The sequence below is a fragment of the Phacochoerus africanus genome, chromosome 5 (assembly GCF_016906955.1).
Source record: "Phacochoerus africanus isolate WHEZ1 chromosome 5, ROS_Pafr_v1, whole genome shotgun sequence".
NCBI classification, from domain to species: domain Eukaryota; kingdom Metazoa; phylum Chordata; class Mammalia; order Artiodactyla; family Suidae; genus Phacochoerus; species Phacochoerus africanus.
Window position 1 is genome coordinate 105155319 of NC_062548.1, and position 20462 is coordinate 105175780.

The window sequence follows — 20462 nt, forward strand, 5'->3', positions numbered from 1 at the left end:
TGAATTATCGATCCCTAGGCAGCATGAATCGACAGTTTTCAGGTAAATATCAGCCCTCTTTGGGGTCGCACTGCATGATCCTTTCTAGAGTTTCACATTTTTCCTGGCAGCAACAAAGACAGTTTCTGCCATCAACGTAATGGACACCCTCTGAGAAAACTGCCACATCCACTCATAAAGATATTTGAGCAGAAATACCAAGGTCTGAGATAGATACAGTAACTAAAATGAATATTGGATAAACAAAACAAAAATAGGAGCACCTAAGGTATAATCTCCTTGGTTTACTAAGACAATTGTCAGATCAAGGCCTCACACCGCATGACGTGGTGGAGGAATCACTCTGGAGGTGGCCTGTGTACATATCCAGCGGGGATAGACACGCTTACTGCACTGTCCCACAAAGCCCCGCACCTGACTCTCACACCCTCGATCTGTAAACAAGCTGTGACCAGGGCACAGTGACCCTCTGCATCTCTGACCCTGTTGGTTGGGGCCCCAAGGGCCCCAGAGAATCAGCATGGCATCTTTCAGGCCAAGCCTGAGAGGGCTGGTGGGAACTCTTTTTTGTTCAGAAAGACACCGTTTGCTCACTGACCCTTCCCCAGAAATACTCACGAAGCAGGTGCCATTCATCTTGCTGTATTGTCTTGGTCAAATTGAAAGGAATGTTTCGTAAGCGGATCGGCTGAGAAAAGTGGTACTTGATAGCTGTACATCGCTGCGCAATCCCTTAAAGGAAATAAGAAATGCGATTTACTTGCCTGTGCATTTGTAATAGAATTCTCAAATTGAAGGCAGGATGGATAATGTGCCCCACACTGGGTTGAAGAGGGAGGGCATAAGAATGTCATGATTACTCTCATTAACAGAGCAGTAAAAACCCCAAACAGGAAATAATTTTTACAATCAACTTTCATTTTTGAATATATTAAATTTGGTAAGGATATAGACTCCCCTAATTGTTTTTTCAACACTGAATCTGTATTAACTAAACACAAAACTCCTCAAGGAGAAAGGGCCTAAAAGTATACAGACAGTTGGGAGAAATCAGCTTGGAATTTTAAATGAACACAGATAAACTTCACGCGTCCAAATATGAGCCAGCCTCAAACTCTCAAATGGGCTGAATCAAAGAGTATGTTAGGAAGTGTGTTACTTGGAAACTAGAAGACATTTTTCCATAAAGAAACTTCTACGTGTTGGTTCAAGTGGTGATTAGGTCTCCAGACAACCCACAAGAGCCTAACTAACCCTAGAGCAGCTGATGTAATTCCTAATACAAATTGTACTGAGCTGAATTCTAGGTCCTGAGCGAAAGAGTAATAATAAAAGTAGAAAGGAGGCAAACAAGTTTTGCCTCCCTTTTCTGGTCGTATGCACAATATTTTGAAATAGCCAGATGGACCCACTGCTTTATCTAATACCGTCTAGCCTCCCTCCCAACCCATGCTTTCATTGCAAAAATTAACACGGGCCTACTTTCCCCCAAAGTCTTCTGAATACCATGAAGGTAGCTATCCTCCCTTCAAATTAAAACAAAACAAAACTTCCTTCTTTCCCTGCAAATCATTTTGGTCAGTTGTTTGGATAAATGCGATCTGATTAGATTAATTTTAAAGCGCTGTGAGTGAAGTTAATCCTTTAACTCTGGCAGCTGTTAAAACAAATCCTCATAGATGCAAATAAATCTCTAGTTGGTAGAATTTGAGTAAATGTAAAAATAAAGTGACTTTTTAAAAAAAAAAATCAGGCATCGAAATGGGGGACATTAGTATTTCAGCACAGTTTACATCCTGAGACAGTTAGTCCCTGATGTGAAGGCAGCTTAGGATCATCTTCCCTAAACAGTTTCTCAGTCATTACTGTGCATAACAATCACCTGGGAAGCTAGTTGAAACTAGCTTCCTGAAAGCTATAAAATTTGGTTGTGATGCCTGTTGTATACCTATAAATGTCATAAAATTCAGAAAAAAATATCCTGTGATAAACCATAATGGACAGGAGTATGAAAAAGCATATATGTGTATAAGTTAATCATCTTTCTGTACAGTGAAATTAACACAACATTGTAAATGAACTATGCTTCAATAAAATACATTTTTTGAAAAGTAGCTTCCTGGACCCCACCCAAGATATTTAGATTCAAAAGACTTGGGATAGAGCTAGGAATCTAAATTTTAATAAACAGCCCAAGTAATTCTGATGCAGGCAGCTAAGAAACACTACCCAATTCTATCTCTGTTTTTTGGAGCTTTTTTTTTTTTTTCTCATGAAACCACAGAGTCTCTAAAAGCTCCAAGCTCTTTATTTTTCTCTTTGTTTTTTTCAACATAGGCCCTTGGCCGTGGTTGTGAAGTCTAAGGCATGTAAGTTCAGTGTTTACATATAAGTTATGTGTTCATAAGTCAGAAAATGCTTGTACTTACAAAGAGCAAATGATCTGCTATGAGAATAATAACACATAACAGACTGCAAATGTATTAATAGCTTACATTTGTATTTTTAAAAACTACCGTTCCACTTGATACTCATCCTCATCCTCGGGCTAACCTTGAAGCTCTGTGTAAGCAGGAAGTGAAGGCTAAAGCAGAGTTGAATACATGCCCTAATGCACACACACAGGGCCCTTTGGCAAAGACTGGAGGACTTCCTGGTTTCAGGCATTTAAGGACACTTCTGTCCAATAATTAGCTTCCCACCAAGCTATCCAAGCAGAGACTTCAAGGGCTACATACAACAAAGGATACAGACTTTACAGAATTAGCTCAGGAGAGAAACTAAAGAAATAAACAGCAACAACACAAAAACATTAACAAACACTGAAGAGGAGAGAATCTAATTTTCACAGTTGCTACATTATATTATTTCGGATGCCTAATTTTTTTCCCCAAAATTCCCAATTCATCCCACTCCCTCCCCTTCCCCCTTGGCAACCGCAAGTCTGTTCTCCATGGCCATGATTTTCTTTTTTGTCAAAAGGTTCATTTGTGTGTATATTAGATTCCGTATATTAGATTCCAGATATGTGATATCATATGGTATTTGTCTTTCTGACTTACTTCACTTAGTATGAGAGTCTCTAGCTCCATCCATGTTACTGCAAATGTTCTTTTTTATGGCTGAGTTGTATTCCATTGTGTATATATACCCATATTCTTAATCCAGTCATCTGTTGATGGACATTTAGGTTGTTTCCATGTCTTGGCTATTGTGAATAGTGCTGCAATGAACATGTGGGTGGGTGTGTCTTTTTCAAGGAAAGTTTTGTCCAGATATATGCCCAAGACTGGGATTGCTGGGTCATATGGTAGTTCTATGTATAGTTTTCTGAGGTACCTCCATACTGTTTTCCATAGTAGTTGTACCAATTTACATTCCTATCAACAGTGCAGGAGGGTTCCCTTTTCTCTACACCTTCTCCAGCATTTGTTATTGTGGATTTATTAATGATGGCTATTCTGACCGGTGTGAGGTGGTACCTCATGGTAGTTTTGATTTTTTTTTTCAAATGCCTAATTTTCAATTAAAAAATACAAAACATACACAGAAAAAAAAAAAGAACATGTGGTTCAAATATGATGGGGGAAATGCCAGTCAATAGAAATTATCACGGATGAAGCTGAGACATTGGACTCATGGAACAAAGATTTTAAATCAGCTGTTTGAAATATGTTCAAAGAACTAAAAGAAACCATGTCCAAGGAACTAAAGGCAAGTATGACAATGATGTCTCACCAAATACAGAATACCAATAAAGTGATAGAAAGTGTGAAAGGAAAAAAGAAAAAAATATATAGAAGTTATGAAGTAGAAAACTATAATGACTGAAATTTTAAAATTTATTAGAGGGGCTCAAGAGAATTTTGAGCAGGCAGAAGAAAGAACCAGCAAACTTGAAAACAGATCAATTGAGATCATCCAGTCTGAGGGGAAAAAAAAGGAAAAAGAATAAAACGAACAGAGCCTCAGATAGCAGTAAGACACCATCAACCACACCAACATAAGTGTAATTGGAATCACAGGAAGGATAGAGAAAAGGTGACAAAAAGAATATTTAAGAAATAATTGTCAAAACTTGAATCTACACAAATTTGATGAAAAACATGAATCTACATATCTAAGTAGTTTGATGAACTAAAAATAGGTTAAACACAAAGGAATCCATATCCAGACACATCATCATCAAACTGTTGAAAGCCAAAGATAGAGAATCTTGAAAAGAGCAAGAATGGAGTTCCCGTCATGGCTTAGTGGAAACGAACCTGACTAGTAACCATGAGGACAAAGGTTTGATCCCTAGCCTCGCTCAGTGGGTTAAGGATCCAGTGTTGCCATGGGCTGTGGTGTAGGTCATAGATGCAGCTCAGATCTGGCACTGCTATGGCTGTGGCATAGGCCAGTGGCTGCGGCTCCAATTCGACCCCTAGCCTGAGGACCTCCATATGCCACAGGTGTGGCCCTAAAAAAGAAAAACGAAAGAAAAAAGACAAAAAATAAAACAGCAAGAAAAAAAGCAACGAGTCATGTATAAGGGCTCCTCAAAAGATTAGAAGCTGATTTCTCATCAGGAAACATGGAGGCCGTGGAGTTCCCTTTGTGGCTCAGGAGGATAAGAACCTGACATACTATTCATGAGGATGTAGGTCTGATCCCTGACCTCACTCAGTGGGTTACCAGAGCTGTGGAATACGCCTATAGCTGCAGCTCCAGTTCGACCCCTAGCCGGGAACTTCCATATGCCACAGGTGTGGCCCTGGAGAGAAAGAAAAAGAAAATATGGAGGCCAGAGGAAGTGGAATGACATATTTAAAGCACTGAAAAGAAAGATTATTAACCAAGAATTCTATATGCAGCAAAGTTATGCTTCAGAAATGAAGAAAAAAAAAGAAGACATTTCTAGTTAAACAAAAACGGAGAGACTTTGTCACCAGCAGACCAGATCTACAAGAAATTATAAAGGGACTCCTTCTGAAACGAAAGGGCAGTAACTGAATCCACATGAAGAAACAAAGGAGATTTGTAATGTTACAACATAGATAAACATTTAAATGGAATTACATTAAATGTAAATAGACAAAACACTCCAATCGAAAGCAGACTATGACTGAAAAAAACAGCATGATGCAACTATATGATGTCCGACATACTTCAGATTCAAAGATACAAGTAGGTTGGAAATAAAAGGATGGAACAAGATATATACCATGCAAACAGGCATAAAAGAGAAATGAAATGGCTATACTATTATGAAACAAAATAGACTTTAAGATAAAATTGTTACGAGAGGCAAATAAAGACATTTTATAATGATAAAAGGGTCAATCCACTAAAAAGATGTAACAGCTAAAAACATATACCCACTTACCAAAAGAGCCCCCAAAATACAAGAAGCAAAAACTGACAGATCTGAAAGGAGAAAGAGACCATTTAACAGCAATATATGGAGACGTCAGTACTTCACTTTCATTAATGCCAGAACAACTAGACAGAAGGTCAGCAAGGAAACAGAAGACTTGAACACCACCACAAATCAACGAAACAAAACAGACACCTATAGAGGACTCCACTAAATAACAGAATACACACTCTTTCCAAGTGCATGTGGAACACTCTCCAAGATGGGCCACATGTTAGGCAATAAAACAAATCTCAGTACATTTAAAATAAAGTCATACAAAGTATGTTCTTTGACCACATATAATGAAATTAGAAATCAATAACTGAAGGAAATATGGAATTCAGAAATTTGTGGAAATTAGGTAACTCCCAAAGTATGCTTCTAAACAACCAATGAGTCAAAAAAAAAAATGAAATCACAAGGAAAATTTAAAAACACTTTGAGATTAATGAAAACAAAATCACAGTATATCAAAATTTATGGGATACAGCTAAAGCAGTGATTAGAGGGAAATTGATGACTGTAAATGCTATAAGTTTACACTAAAAGAGAAGTTTTTAAATCAAATCTAGCCTGACTTGCCACCCAAATACAAAAAAAAGAACAAACTAAGCCCAAAGTAGAAGGAGACTACATAATTAAAGTGGAAATAAATGAAGTAGAGACTAGAAAAATAAAGAAAATAAACAAAACCAAAAATTGGTTCTTTGAAAATATTAATAAAATTGGCAAATCTTTATCTAGACCATTTAAGATAAAAAGAGAAAAGACTCAAGTTATTAAAATCAGGAATGAAACAGAAGACATTATTAACAATCTTATAGGAATAAAAAATTGAATAAGAAGAGTATGAAAAAATTATATGCCAACAATAGATAATATGGGTTAAATGAGAACTTCCTGGAAAGATACAAACTACCAAAACTGACTCAAGAAGAAATAGAACAGGTGACTAGAGCTATATCCCTTAAAGAGCCTGAGTTAGCAATTAACTTGTAAAAAAAATTTCCATAAAGAAAAGTCCAGGACCAGACGGCTTCACTGGTGAATTTTAAATTAACAATGTTTCAAAAACTCTTCAAAAAAAAAAAAAATAGAAGAGGAGAAAACAATTCCCAAGTCACTATATGAGGCCAGTAATGTTCTGATCCAAAAAAAAAAACAAAGGCATCATAAGAAAAGAATATTAGAAAATATTTTTTTATGAATATGTATTCAAAAGTCCTCAAAAAAGTACTAGCAATCTGAATTCAGGAATATATGTAAAGTATTGTACATCATGACCAAATGAGAATTATGCCAGGAATGTAAGGCTGATTCAAGATATGAAGATGAATTAATATAATATACCTTATTGATAGACTAAAGCACAAAAACCACAAAATCATCTCACAGATGCATTAAAAAAGCATTTGACAAATCCTTTTGGCTCTCACCAAAATCCCCTATGAGCTGGATATAAAAATAGGTCTTATTAGCTAATGGAATTAGGTAGGTAGAAAAAATCTAAAATTCAGAGAGGCTAAGTAACTAGCCCAAGCCCACAGTGCAAAGTAATAACCAAACTTCAACACATATGCTATTACCCAAACTTTATATAATGCTCACTCAGGAAATTTAGAGATCCTTAATCTTTCAGAACTGCATTTTATTCTGTGGGTAGTGAGAACAGCAGTTATAAAATGAACTGTCAGTTTGAAGTGAAAAACAAATTTTTTCAGTTTAGTACAAACATATGCTCTTTTGGAAACAAAGCTGATACCTAATTGAGGTTTCTGCCTGTAATATTATCCATGTTCTTCAGTACATGTTAAATACTGGACTGGTTCATGGCTGACTCAGTGGCTTTGTCCTACCTGCATCTCAGATGGGCTGAGATGGGGTATGGACTGGGGAGAAATTCTTCTCTCGGACGCAGACCAACTCCTGTGCTAGGGAAATGTGTGGTCCCTTTTACATTATTGCTAATATTCTCAGAGCCCATCTCCTCCTCTGCCCCTTGCTGGGAACAGGCCTGATCCCAGTGGGCAGAGAAGAGTAGCAGAAAGGAGGCAGGCAGCCAGCCCAGTGCTCTCCTGCTCCCCCAGGAGAGCCCCACATGTGCCAGGAATGAGGTAAGCTGTGCACACATCACCCAATTACCTTCCCTTCCGCACTAGGCTCCCAGGCTAAATTTAAATGGCCAAGAACTCTGAAATGAGAAGAAAAAGAGGTGGGGAGAATGCCAAAGTCTGGACTGGAAGGTAACAAGCATTGACCCCCAAATCCCAAAGACTGGGAATCTGGTGGTGAACCCACGGCATCTCCCTTAAGTTTGTGGGGGAAAAAAAGAAGAAAATTGCTTTACAGCCCTGGAGCTCCACTCCCTTGCAAAGTGATTAGAGCCTTCAGGCAGAATTAGAAGAGAAAGATGGTGTAAAGGACAGATCAGCAGCAGTGTCAGAGTCCTGCCGTTAGCTGTTTCATTTCCTTATTCTTAAGCACTTGTTCCACTGTCACAGCAGAAAGTCAAACAGATTCAAAAAGTCTATTATTAAGTGTTGGCTTCCTACAGTACGCATGTAAAACTGACAAAGGAAAGCTTGACAAAAATCACACAGGAAAAGACCTGTAGTCGCTGGATGGCTTGCCCGAGACAAATGAAGTCCTTTTGGTCAAAAGACAAGTATACATATATATACAGACGGCAGTAATGTATGTAACAGAAGTTCCATGCGAGGTTCTGTTTGGGAGTGATGCTGTGAGAATCCACAAGGAGGCATGAGATTCAAATCTTTCCAAAGCCATGCCTGTGAACTTGGAAATGAACTGGCTTTCCGGGGTTGAGCGAGTCTGGCTCTCAGAAAAGGAACACAAAAGGCATGAGCTCACAGCACCAGATGGCATCACGCAATGGGGGGAAGAGACACGCGGGGGGTGGAGGGGGACAACTTGTGGTCTATATTTAGTGATTAATTAGCTTCTTAAAGGGCCAAGGAAAGTCACTTTAACTATGATATAAACCACAGAATAAGATATATAAAGATGGGCTTGTACAGGGGTTAAAAATGGGGCGCCTAGACTGGCAAACTTCTGTTGTTTCTGTTGCTTAGAGAAATGAATCAAATGCTAAGTTACAGAAACCCACACTCAAGGTTAAATGAGGGAGAAAAGTGAGAAAGAGCAGAAAAGGCTGTAAAGAGTTGTTAGAATCCATCAGCGATGAGTCTATGCCACGGCTAAAGGCCTTGCAGTCAGCCATGCTTGGATTGGAAGCCCAGCTGCGTGACTTTTGGCAAGTTACTTAACCTCTCTGAGCCTCAGTTCCCTAATCTATACAAGAGGAGGGAATAATGGCAGATACCTTAGGGGTTATTGTGAGGAAAGAAAGAGATGTGGCCCGCTCTGAGCACTCAATACATGGCAGCACTGGATTATGAGTTATCTCTCGGCAACTGCCCACATTCACCAACAGAACCATTGCCACAGGCTAGGAGTCTGAACCCTAAATAGGCATCGAAGATCCCCGAAGATAAAACAGACACATGAAACTGCCTGAACAATGGTCTGAACAGTGGCGCTCATATTTCCTCTCCATTCTCACCACCCCTCAAGACTCCTACTAAAGAGTCTTCACTTCACTCCTAAACAGCTGGCCAACTGGCCTCCTTGCCTCTCTTTTTCCACCATCCACCCCACCCCCACCCTGCTCTTAGATAAATCTGCAGTGTGACAATCTGGGGCCTCTGGAGCCTCAGTTGCCCATCTCCAATGCAGAATATGAGCACCTTTAAGATTTCAGCTGTATCTACCCGCCTTTTACAGAATCATGAACTTAGTACATTTCTTTAAATTGGTAACTGGAAGTGGGACACCCCTTTACCTGACATCATGGAACACTGCACTTTTTTTTTCTTTTTCTTTTTAGGGTGTCAGTTGTGGCCTAGGGAAGTTCCCTGGCTGGGGTCAAAACAGAGCTGCAGCTTCAGGCCTAGCCACAACCACAGCAAAGTGGGATCCAAGCCACATATGAGACCTGCACCGCAGCTTGCAGTAATGCTGGATCCTTAACCCAATGACCAAGGCCAGGGATCCAACCCACATCCTCAAGGACACTAGTCAGTTCTTAGCCACAACAGGACCTCTGATGTATTTATTTTATTTTTTTTAATTTTATTTATTTTCTTAAGGGACATACCCATGGCATATAAAGGTTCCCAGTCTAGGGGTCCAATTGGAGCTGCAGCTGCCGGCGTACACCTCAGCCACAGCAACACGGGATCCAAGCCACGTCTTCGACCTACACCACAGCTCACACAATGCTGGATTCTTAACCCACTGATCAAGGCCAGGGATTGAACCCACGTCCTCATGGATACTAGTCGGGTTCATTAACTGCTGAGCCACCACAGGAACTCCCCCAAAGTATTTATTTTAGAATTACGTATTTATTTAAAATAATAAGGTGCCTGGCATAAAGTAGGTGCTACATAATTGTTTATCAAATAGCTTTCCTGCTGTTCCAAGGTATCAACTTCCACACTTGGGCAAACAGAAGATGAGAAAATCTCTAGTGTTCCCTGAGAGCAGTCAGCCTGGGGTTTATACCATCCAGCTCCGCTCGCCCCATTTGAGAACATGCCAGCAGATTCCCCCTGAATATAGCCCAGGCTCTGGGCCACTATCATCTATCCCTGGCCCCCAGCTCATTTATATTTACCTGTGATGGGTCCCTAGGGGCTACCCCTCCCAGATGTGTCCCTGGCAGTGTCATGCCCATTTCTTCCTACACCTACAGCCTTCACCTTAAAACAATCCAACACTTAACAAGCCCTCCAGGCCCACAGGCTTCATTCAAAAAGCCATGCAGCTCACTCTCTTCTCTCGTTTTATTTTGATGTTAGAAATGAGCCACACAATCTGGCTCTAATTACTCAGCCTTTATTGTTTCCTAATAGATCAGCAAGTCTGCCTCCCCCTGAACATCCCAAGTTCCTTCAGAGCCGAGGCTGTGACTTCATTCTGAGTCCATGACATTTAAGAGGTACATCAGCCACAGGTGCGGACAACCACAGTCTAACTGATGCTTCAGGTCCTCCGGCAGACGAAAGGGTCAGTGAATAGTCTGCACTATTTCCGAGAACATTTCAAAGGCACCTTGGAGTTCCACAACTGGCCCATGGTAGAAATATGAAGACCTCTTTCCCCATCAGCTCTGCCTGCACACAACCCAGTTTAAAAAGAAAGACCAATTGTGGGGTCTCGGGGCAGGGTGGTTTTTGTCTGAGAGGTTTAATTTCAGAGGGAGTAGACAAAAGAAAAGGTTTTCCTCATCACTTCTTGAATGAGTCTGAAAAACCCTCGCTTATATATATATACATAAAAAAATAAGTACAGTAAGCTTAGGAGCTTTACTATAAAAAGTAGCTGACTTTGAACCCCGAAATGACCAAAACCAGTCCTGAAGGGCAAAGCCATCATGAAGTCTCCAGAATTGAAAGGAGAGAGATAGAAAATCAGTAAATCAAGGGTGGCACTGTCCAGTGGAAACAGAACGCAAGTGACATATATAATTTTAAATTTTCTAATAGTCATACTACAGAAATAAACAGGTGGCATTAATTTTCAGATTTTTAATTTAACATGAAATTAAGATTCTGAAATTTATTAATGAGGTATTTCACAAGCTTTTTTTTCACACCAAGTCTTTGAAACCTGGTGTGTTTTCCCCTTACGGCATCTCTCTTTTCAGATGAGTCTCATTTCAAGCTCAGTAGTCTCACGTGGTTGGTGGCTTCTGTACAGGAGAGAGGAGAGTTCCATATGAAAGTGAGTAAGACTCCAGTAGAAAACAAAAGCAACTCAGAGCAAGTGTCTAAAAGGTATGAACGTTATTCTTTGCTTACATTCTCTCTCTACAACATACGAGTTTGTTCTACTATAATTACTTTGTATTATTAATGAAGAATCAACTTCTTAGAAGCATAAAGTTATAGCTGTATTCACTCTATATTCTCTTTGGAGCAAGACAGTCTGGATTGCATTCTGGCTTCAGCACTGATTAACTGTGTGCTCTTGGCCAGTTACTTAACCTCTCTGGGCATCAGTTTCTTCAGCTGTAATGTATAGACAGTAATAGTCCATCTATCTCACAGGAGGATTCAATATATAATACTTATATAATACTATTAGTATAATTATTATTATCATTATTATTATTGTTATACTATTTCTACTTCTGCTGCTGCTACTTTATTTACCTGAACAAACCCAGACAACCAGACTATTCCTTATAGGCAAGACTCAGGTGACTTCATTGAACTGTAAACACATGGTTTCTGGGGGCCAAAGAAGGAGGGTTCAATGGCATGTCTGATGGATTCAACCTATTGCAGAATAGTGAATATCAGCACAAGAAATTGGAAAAAAAACTGACGGTGGAGAAACCCAAAAATAACACTGTTCAAATAGGCTTGATCCTATGCAAAGGTAGAAACTGTCATCAGGTTAGGTTAGTGGATGATGACTAGTTGACTGAATTAAAATTTAAATTCCCTTTAATTTAGTTATGTTTCCTTGTCCACAACAAAAAGTAATAAAATATTTAAAGTTTTCAAACCAAGGATCCTCAGGTTCTTAGAACCATCATGGTGCCCAGTCAGTGATGTAGCTGGTGGGCTAGGGACTGACGATTAGAGGCTGGAGAAAGGATGTGGCTTTACTTGGTTTACAGGGGATCTCAGCCCAGCCGGGCACAACTCCACCTCTCTCTCCTTCCCTGTTCTCTTCTCCTTCCCTGCACCTCCCCTTTCCAGCAGGAGACAGGAGAACCAAAATGTGAAGGCAGGTCCTATTCTCTTTTCTCCATCTCCAAGTTGCCAATGTGGGAAAGGGGGAAATGATTATGCCACTGGAGAGAGGGCAGACACATCAACCAATACCCCATCCCACGCCTTGTTCCCTCAGCCCCATCTCATGTGAAACCAAATATAGCCACCAACTCTGGGGACGCAGGACCACCACATAACCTGCTGTTTCCCCTCCCACAGGGGATACTGTGTTATGGGGACAGGCCAACAGTCACTTCTAGTTACACTTGCTCTGGTCCCAACATGCTGACCTCAGAGAGATCAATACAGTCTGGACAAAAACCATCTTACTAGTACATGGGTTTCAAGCTGCTGTTAATTCACACTTGACATTAAAGTCCCCTGGATTCAGGAAGGCATCCAAACAGTCAGTGTGGGAAGCAGACCTAAAAGCTTTCTTCCTTCTCCAGTCCTCATGGCTTTGCCATTCATGTGAACATCAATGAATATAATTTTTTTTAATCAAAAGATCAAACCTTTGTACTCTAAATATTGAGAGAAACTTGGGAATATTAGGTTTTTTGTGCATTTAAGATGGGCACATAAGAAGCAGCATGCAAGAGGACAAACTAGGGAGTTCCCGTTGTGGTTCAATGGGTTAAGAACGCGACTAATATCCATGAGGATACAGTTTGATCCCTGGCCTTGCTCAGTGGGTTAAGGATCCTGCAATGTCACAAGCTGCGGTGTAGGTCACAGAGGCAGCTTGGATTTGGCATTGCTATGACTGTGGCACAGGCCTGTAGCGCAGCTCTATATACTGCAGGTGTGGTCCTAAAAGGCAATAATAATAATAATAATAATAATAATTTTTAAAATAAAAAGAAATAAAAATTTTAAACAGAATACAAACTAGAATATTGGCTTGGCAACCAGCTACGTGAATTATAACAATAAACTGGACCACTCTGAGCCTCCACTTTGTCATTTATAAAATAGAGTTAATACAGTATCACAGAATCCTCATGAGGATCGAATGAGATCATATATATATAAAGCGTCCTAACAGGTTTAGTCCATAGTTGATGCTTAATAAAGGCCAGTTCCATCCTCCCCTCTCCTCCTGTCCCCTTCATAAGCAGGGACCAGTAAAGTGTGAGGCCAGACCTGAGGGACTACAGTGAGTTCATCTTCCTCTCCAGCATTTTGGAAAAAATTAGTGGCCACTACCTTTTGCCATCAAAAGTCAGTCATGTTATCATTTATTTTACTCATTTTACTCCTTTGTTCACCATTTATTTTAGCAAACGCCTTTTAGATGGAGGACTGACTTTCTGAATCTAGAATATGTTTCCACAAAAACTGAAAACTAATACAGTGAAACTAAGCCACAACTCTGAAATGGGGGAAGGGAGGGAGAGACAGAGAGAGGGAGCGACCTCCCATCTGCCACATGATGACCTATAAATATTGATGACTTTAGCAATTTTCCCAACCACTCAGAAAAGAGCAACTTGCTGGAGAAAGGCTGCCTGTTTTAGAGTTGGCTGGGGGTGTGCCAGGGCAAATTCTCCTTAAAAACAATGCACTATCGGCCCCTTCCAGGTGACTTGATAGAACCCTTCATATTGAGCTACCCTTTCAGAAGTTTGTTTCCTTCATGCAAATAAGCCTTGGATCAAACTGAATTGACTAATGGCCACCGCACATGGCAAAGAGGACAGCAATGTTTGGGATAGCTGATTTATGAAAATGAAGACAAGGGCAATGGCTCTGCTCAGACTGTGAAAAAGTCTAAACACATTTGCTCCCGTGAACAATGTTCTCGTGTCCCCTTCACCAGATGGGCTGCTGGATTTATGATGGGATGTGTCACAGATACACATCAAGATAGATGGAAACTAGGAGTTCCTTTAAAGCCCGCCTTTGGGATCTGAAGGAGAAAGCTGTCCTCTCATTGGCTTAGCATTGATAGAGTTGTATTCCTGGGCTTTAATAGATGACTGCAATCAATTTCAAAAAACAACATAAACTTCTTTTAAATAATAATTTTTTTTTTGGTCTTTTTGTCTTTTTGCCATTTCTTGGGCCGCTCCCGCGGCATATGGAGGTTCCCAGGCTAGGGGTCTAAACGGAGCTATAGCCGCCGGCCTACACCACAGCACAGCAACGCAGGATCCGAGCCGCGTCTGCGACCTACACCACAGCTCACAGCAACGACAGATCGTTAACCCACTGAGCAAGAGCAGGGATCAAACCCGAAACCTCGTGGTTCCTAGTCGGATTCATTAACCACTGTGCCACGACGGGAACTCCTAAATAATATTTTCAACATTTCCTAAGTAATGATCAAGGCTAAGCAATGATTGGAGTTCCCACTGTGGCACAATGGGATTGGCAGGGACTCTGCAACACCAGGACGCAGGTTGGAAACCCAGCCCAGCACAGTAGGTTAAAGGATCTGGCATTGCAGCAGTTGTGGCAAAGGTCGCAACTGTGGCTAGGAGCTGATCCCTGGCCCAGGAACTCTATATGCCATGGGGTGGCCAAAAAAATAGGAAAAAAAAAAAAAAAAAGGCTAAGCAATGATTATGCAAAACTAACAAATTTGAGCTTCACTTGCTTTTACTTCCTCAGCCCACCCTCTCCTAGTTAGGTGGCCTGGTAGGTAGCAGGGACAAGAAGCAAAGGAGCAATAAATCTCCAAATTGGCTGAATTATCAAGGATTCACCCAGTAAGAGCTGAGGATGGCATTTACCACCTTCCAGTGGCAAGAACCTTGTGACAGAAGAAGCCAAAGCTCAAAGCCACTCGCAGCAGTGGTGGGAAGATGAAAATCAGGGCAGGGCCCTCTGTCTTCAGCAGCCTTTACCACCATTCCCCATGTGTTCTGGCTCCTCCGACAGCTCCGTGGGCATCTCTAAATCACGACATAAATCTGCAGCCAGAGAAGCACACTTTTGAGACTAACCAGAATTGCTTTATTGTAGGTATAGGAAAATGATAATCATGCTTCTATTTATTACATAGCCTGTGATGCTGTATTCAAAGAGCCTTGTCATGCACCTTTGTAAGTTACATAAGACAGATATCCTGCCCCCCTTGGCAAATAAGACTCAGAACACTTAAGGGGCCTGCCTTCAGCCACTCAACTAGCAGTGATGATAATTTACCAAGGGCTTGCTATGTGCCAGGCTCTATGCCAAAAGCTTTACCCACATTTTCCCCATGAGATAAATTCTGTTTTACAGGAGAGGAAACTGAGGCTCAGAGAGGTTAAACAACCTGCCTGAAGTCCCACAGCTAACAAGGGACAGAGCTGGCACTGAATGTGCATCTGCTTCCAAAACAAGCTCTTACGTATCTAACCAGACTTTGTCAGATGAGAGTCACTATGACGACATTGGATTATGCCTAATTAGTTCTTTTACGTGGACAAGGACAGAGCAGGCAGGCATGGATAGACACGCGGCATTGCTTTTATCTTAATATTAATTCATATATTTCCATCCCCTTTGCTGTCACACTGCCCTCTACCCACAGGCAAGCAGAAACAAAGACTGGAGGAAACCACTGTCTAAGCGCTGCAGACAAAGATTTCTTTCCCTGCTTGCAGAGCAGGTTTTCAGGTGCCTAAACTCCTGACCAAGGCAGAGGGAAAACACAGGTGGCACAGGAGTAGCTAGGGAGAGAGTGGAAAGTGTGGGAAGGACGGGAGGGTCATCTGGGGCAGAGGCTCCACCCCAGGGCCCCAGACACACCCACAGTTCCCAGATGTGGGGGGGGTATGGGAGATTCATACCTAAAGTGCCCCCTTGGCCAAGTGGAACTGTCTCCTCCTACAGGAACCTGTATGTGGGGGGAAAGGGGGTCCACTCCCCAGCCACACACTCTAAACTGAAGCCCCCATCCTTCTTCCTACCAGAACTACCCTCCTACCCACAAAGTTCAAGCAGTTGAAACAATACTCAGCTGCTTAAGCCTGCAACACAAATGCACTTCTGGTCCAGTTCCAATGACAGCAGGAAGGAGGGTGGCAATTCTCTGTTTTCCACCTGTGCTTATCGCGTCTAGTCCTCACAAGTCCTTGTCTCAGGACAAGGACAGGATGAGATAAGGTGCATATAGTCCATGGGCTGTACCTTACTTACTACTGTTCTCATTGCACCTACTGAGTTCACGCAAACACACACACACCGCCACATTTTAGCCCACACTTTACCCACAAAATATTTCCAGCCCTAATTTTACATCAAGCAGCAGAATGGCATAGACAACCGGGCTGGGGTGGGGGGGTGGCGGGGAGTGCCATTAGGCAGTTTTGCTAAGCATCATTTCAATCAGCTATTTGAGGATACGGCGCTAAGAATCCAGGGAAGTAGGCAGCATTTATCAGAATCACAAAAATTAAAGGCTAACCCCAAGCCCCCATTCATCTAGGTGGGTCAGCAGGCAGGCAAGAAGCCTCTCATCGGCTCTCCACCCAGCCCCCCGCCCCCCCCCCCCCCCAGCCCTGTGCTCAGTGAGGCCTCTCCTTTAGCTGCCAGCTCGCCCAGAGCTACAGTCCATTAGCATTCCTATCACTTCCCGCCACCCAAGGGGAAAAACTTCCAGCTGTCTCGGACTTAAGCATCACCCTCGGCACCATAAGCCTGAGCCTGTGCATAATTGACAAGGAATATGTTGATAAGGAGTGGGACTGTTCCAAGTTTCTGAAGGATAACTAGGTAATTAAAAGAAAAACCTAATTTAAGAAATTTCGGAAGAAATGTTTTTAAAACTCTCTGGCAACATCTTTTATGGATTATTCTCTTTCACGGAGACTTCGCTTTTGTCTTTAGTTTTCAAAGCCTGGGGATAGATAGCCAGTGTTCCAGGGCATCCACCATCCCCAGCCTCCTCTGAGGGTAACTTTAAAAGACCTGGACTTGGAGTTCCCATTGTGGCTCAGCAATAACGAACCTGACTACTATCCGTGAGGATGCAGGTTCGATCCCTGGCCTTGCTTGGCAGGTTAAGGATCTGGTACTGCTGTGAGCTGTGGTGTAGTCACTGATGCAGCTTGGATCCTGTTTCTGTGGCTGTGGCATAGGCCAGCAGCTATACCTCTGATTCAACCCCTGTCTTAGGAACTTCCATATGCTACATCTGCAGCCCTAAAAACCAAAAAAGCCAAAAAAAAAGGCCCTGGACTAGAGACAGAGAGGCCACCTCGGTTGCCCTGCAGGGCTCATAAGAATGTGAATCTTCTCAGGTCCAAGCACCTGGTGACTTCTTGGTCACAATTCAGCACAGTGCCTTCTGAGGACCCTGACACCCTGGTCAGCAGCCACCCTTACTTTTAACAGGCAAAATGCCTCAGAGAACACCAGGAGTTCTCAGGAACACGGATGTGCTGAGAGAAAATCAGTCCCCACCATGCTGCCTGCTTCTGGCTGCAATGCTTCACTTCCTGGCTGGTTTGAGATCTTACAATGAGCCAGTCAGCTGCCCAAATGCATCCTGAGACACAAGAAAACATGTGGAGCTCCACCACCGCACACCAGGAGGCCCATCACCTCCCACTGGACAGCCTGGACCAGCATGTTCTTCATTCCGCACGGCTCCCTCTCCCCAAGGTTGGCTTAACATTAAATTATGGCCCCACTCCTATAACCTTTATGAAAATCTCTGAGTCTTAGTTAAAATGAGGCTGATAATGTCAATTTCATAGGCTCTTCCAGGGAAAATGGGTACTTTCAATGCAGGGTCACCTCTAATCCTCACCTCCTGCATTGCCCCACTTGGTGACATTGAACTAACTTGGTCTTCTCTGGCTCCATTTGTTGAGGGCTTCTCTTTCTTCCTTTCTTTCTCCTTTCCTTCCTTTCTTTATTTCCTCCCTCCCTCCTCTCCTTCTTCCTTCCTTTTTTTTTTTTTTTTGGTCTTTTTAGGGCTGAATCTGTGACAAATGGAAGTTGCCAGGCTATGGGTCAAGTTGGAACTGCCCTGCCAGCCTACGCCTGCATTACTGCTGAGCCACAACAGGAACTCCTGCTGAGGGCTTTTCTAACCTCAGCTATCGGACCTTGTGATCTCTCCCCAGTCCAATCCTACTTATAAACTGAAAACAAACACAAGTCTACCCTCCAAGAGCTTAAAGTCTAATAATAGCACACATAGATGCAAAATTACATCTCTGGCCTATAGGAGAAGCATACAGTACCGAGACCATAGGAGAGCGTACCTGAGTGCTGACGGAAATGTGAGGCAGTCCAGGAAGGCTGAGGGTCCAAGGATGAGCAGGATTATCCTTGTGGAGCAGAAGGAAGGGCGTGTACCAGCGCTTGGGTAGAAGAAGGCCTCTCAGACTGGGGTGCAGAGGCTGAGGAGGTGTCAGGGAGGAAGATGCTAGAAAGGAGGGTGGGGGCTAGATTACAGAGAGCCTGAAGGTGGATCAAAGCTTGGCCTCAGTGGTAGCCATCACAGATGGCAAATGATGAGACTCAATGATCAGAATTAGTTTGAAAACAAATCAGCCAGAAAACACTTGCCTCTCTTATCCTAGCATGGAAAATGGACTGGAGAGGGCCCAGAGTCATCTAAGTGACACAGATACAAGCAGGTCACTACAGAACTGCCCAGGGAAATAGGTTCCCAATGAGGAGAAGGCAGAGAAGAGCTTCCGGAGTGAACTTTAAAACAGAGCCATGGAGTTCCTGTCGTGGCGCAGCAGAAACAAATCTACCTAGGAACCATGAGGTTGCAGGTTCCATCCCTGGCCTTGCTCAGTGGGATGGAATCCAGCATTGCCATGAGCTGTGGTGTAGGTCACAGACTTGGCTCGGATCCTGCGTTGCTGTGGCTGTGGTGTAGGCTGGCAGCTGTAGCTCCAATTAGAGCCCTAGCCTGCGAACCATATGCCACGAGTATGGCCCTAAAAAGAAAAAAAAATTAAATAAAATAAAACGGAGCCAGAGTCTGCCAGGTCACAAGGGTGGTGGCCTTAGAGATGGGAATGAGCATTCCAGACAGAAGAATAGCAAAAGAGAAGGCATGGAGGTAAGGAGTGTTTCCAGGGACAGACAGGACAGGAAGTTGGAGCGTAAAGAGTGAGATGGAGCGTGATGAGAAATAAAGAGCTAAGAGCGAGGCTGGCAGAGACCAGGCAGGAAGACCTCCTTCCCCCACTGTAAGTCCTCATCCAGCAAGTTATCAGGAGCCACAGATGGGTTTAAGCAGACAAGCGATAGGATCGAGTTTTATTTCTGGTAGATGATGGCATCAGGGGGACAGAAAAAGGGATGTGGGGAGAGACGGGCAGATTAGTTACCTAGAAGGCTATGCATGCACACATTAAAATACTCTGCAGGTATTAAAAACAATTAAAATTGGAAAATCCTTATGGCTTCATGGCAAATACAAGGCAGTATGTATCATATTATCTCAAATATGTCTTTGGATATATATTTGCACAAAGACTGGATGAAAAGAAATCAAACGTTTAACAGGATTAGATAACAAAGTCGCAGGGTAACAGTTGATCTTTGTTTTCTTCTTTGCAGTTTTTTGCATTTTATATAATGAGCGTGTGTTTATGAAAGCTCATGATTAGAAAGAAATAAAGACGTCAATGACATGGAGTCAGCATGAAGGGTCCTAGCAAGCGGATAGCAACAATTTACATTTCACAAGTGCCTGACATTTAGTGACCCTAAATCTTAAGCCACAAGATAAATATCATTCTGTGTTCACAGAGAGGAAAATGAAAAACAGGGAAGCAAAATGATTCATTTAACATGACACAAAGGGCTGGGAGGCCGAAGCAGATAGGAACTAGGTAGATGTGTGTACTCTTGAGCCGGGTCGATTCTTCTTGCTGAGAAATGATTTGAACAGAACAGATCATGCACAATCCAATAATTAAGATAGCCAAAATAATTAGAACCAGCCCAACAGACTGCATGATTATCAGCCCACGTCAATAAAGCAGTCAATCCAAAGCTGTGAGTAAATAAGGCTGCAGGCTACACTGCTACAAAGACTGTAGTTCCTGACACAGAGACTGTAGTTCCTGACACTTGAGTATGATTATGACAGTATTTTTCTAGATATGAGGAGGGGCCAGCCTCCGCAGGAAAGAAAGCAGAAGTGGCTCCTGCACTGTGCCCATCCTCATCCTTCCCAATGGTGTTAAAAGACAGGAAAAGGCTGACACCAGTTACATGCAATGGTGGCACATTTAACCCCCATGCCCAGAGGGGTGGCACTTACGGTTCCTTTCTCTAAAAAC

At 42.3% G+C, this 20462-nt stretch overlaps 1 protein-coding gene across 3 annotated transcripts in view; it reads right to left on the reverse strand.

Annotated features, from left to right (window-relative positions):
• TMEM178A (transmembrane protein 178A) overlaps positions 1 to 20462 on the reverse strand; it is a 56007-nt gene that overhangs the window by 15498 nt on the left and 20047 nt on the right. For all 3 annotated transcript variants that reach the window (XM_047782225.1, XM_047782224.1, XM_047782226.1), the window contains one exon: positions 619 to 732. In XM_047782225.1, coding sequence (XP_047638181.1) covers positions 619 to 732 — 114 coding nt within the window. The remainder of the gene's footprint in view (positions 1 to 618; positions 733 to 20462) is intronic.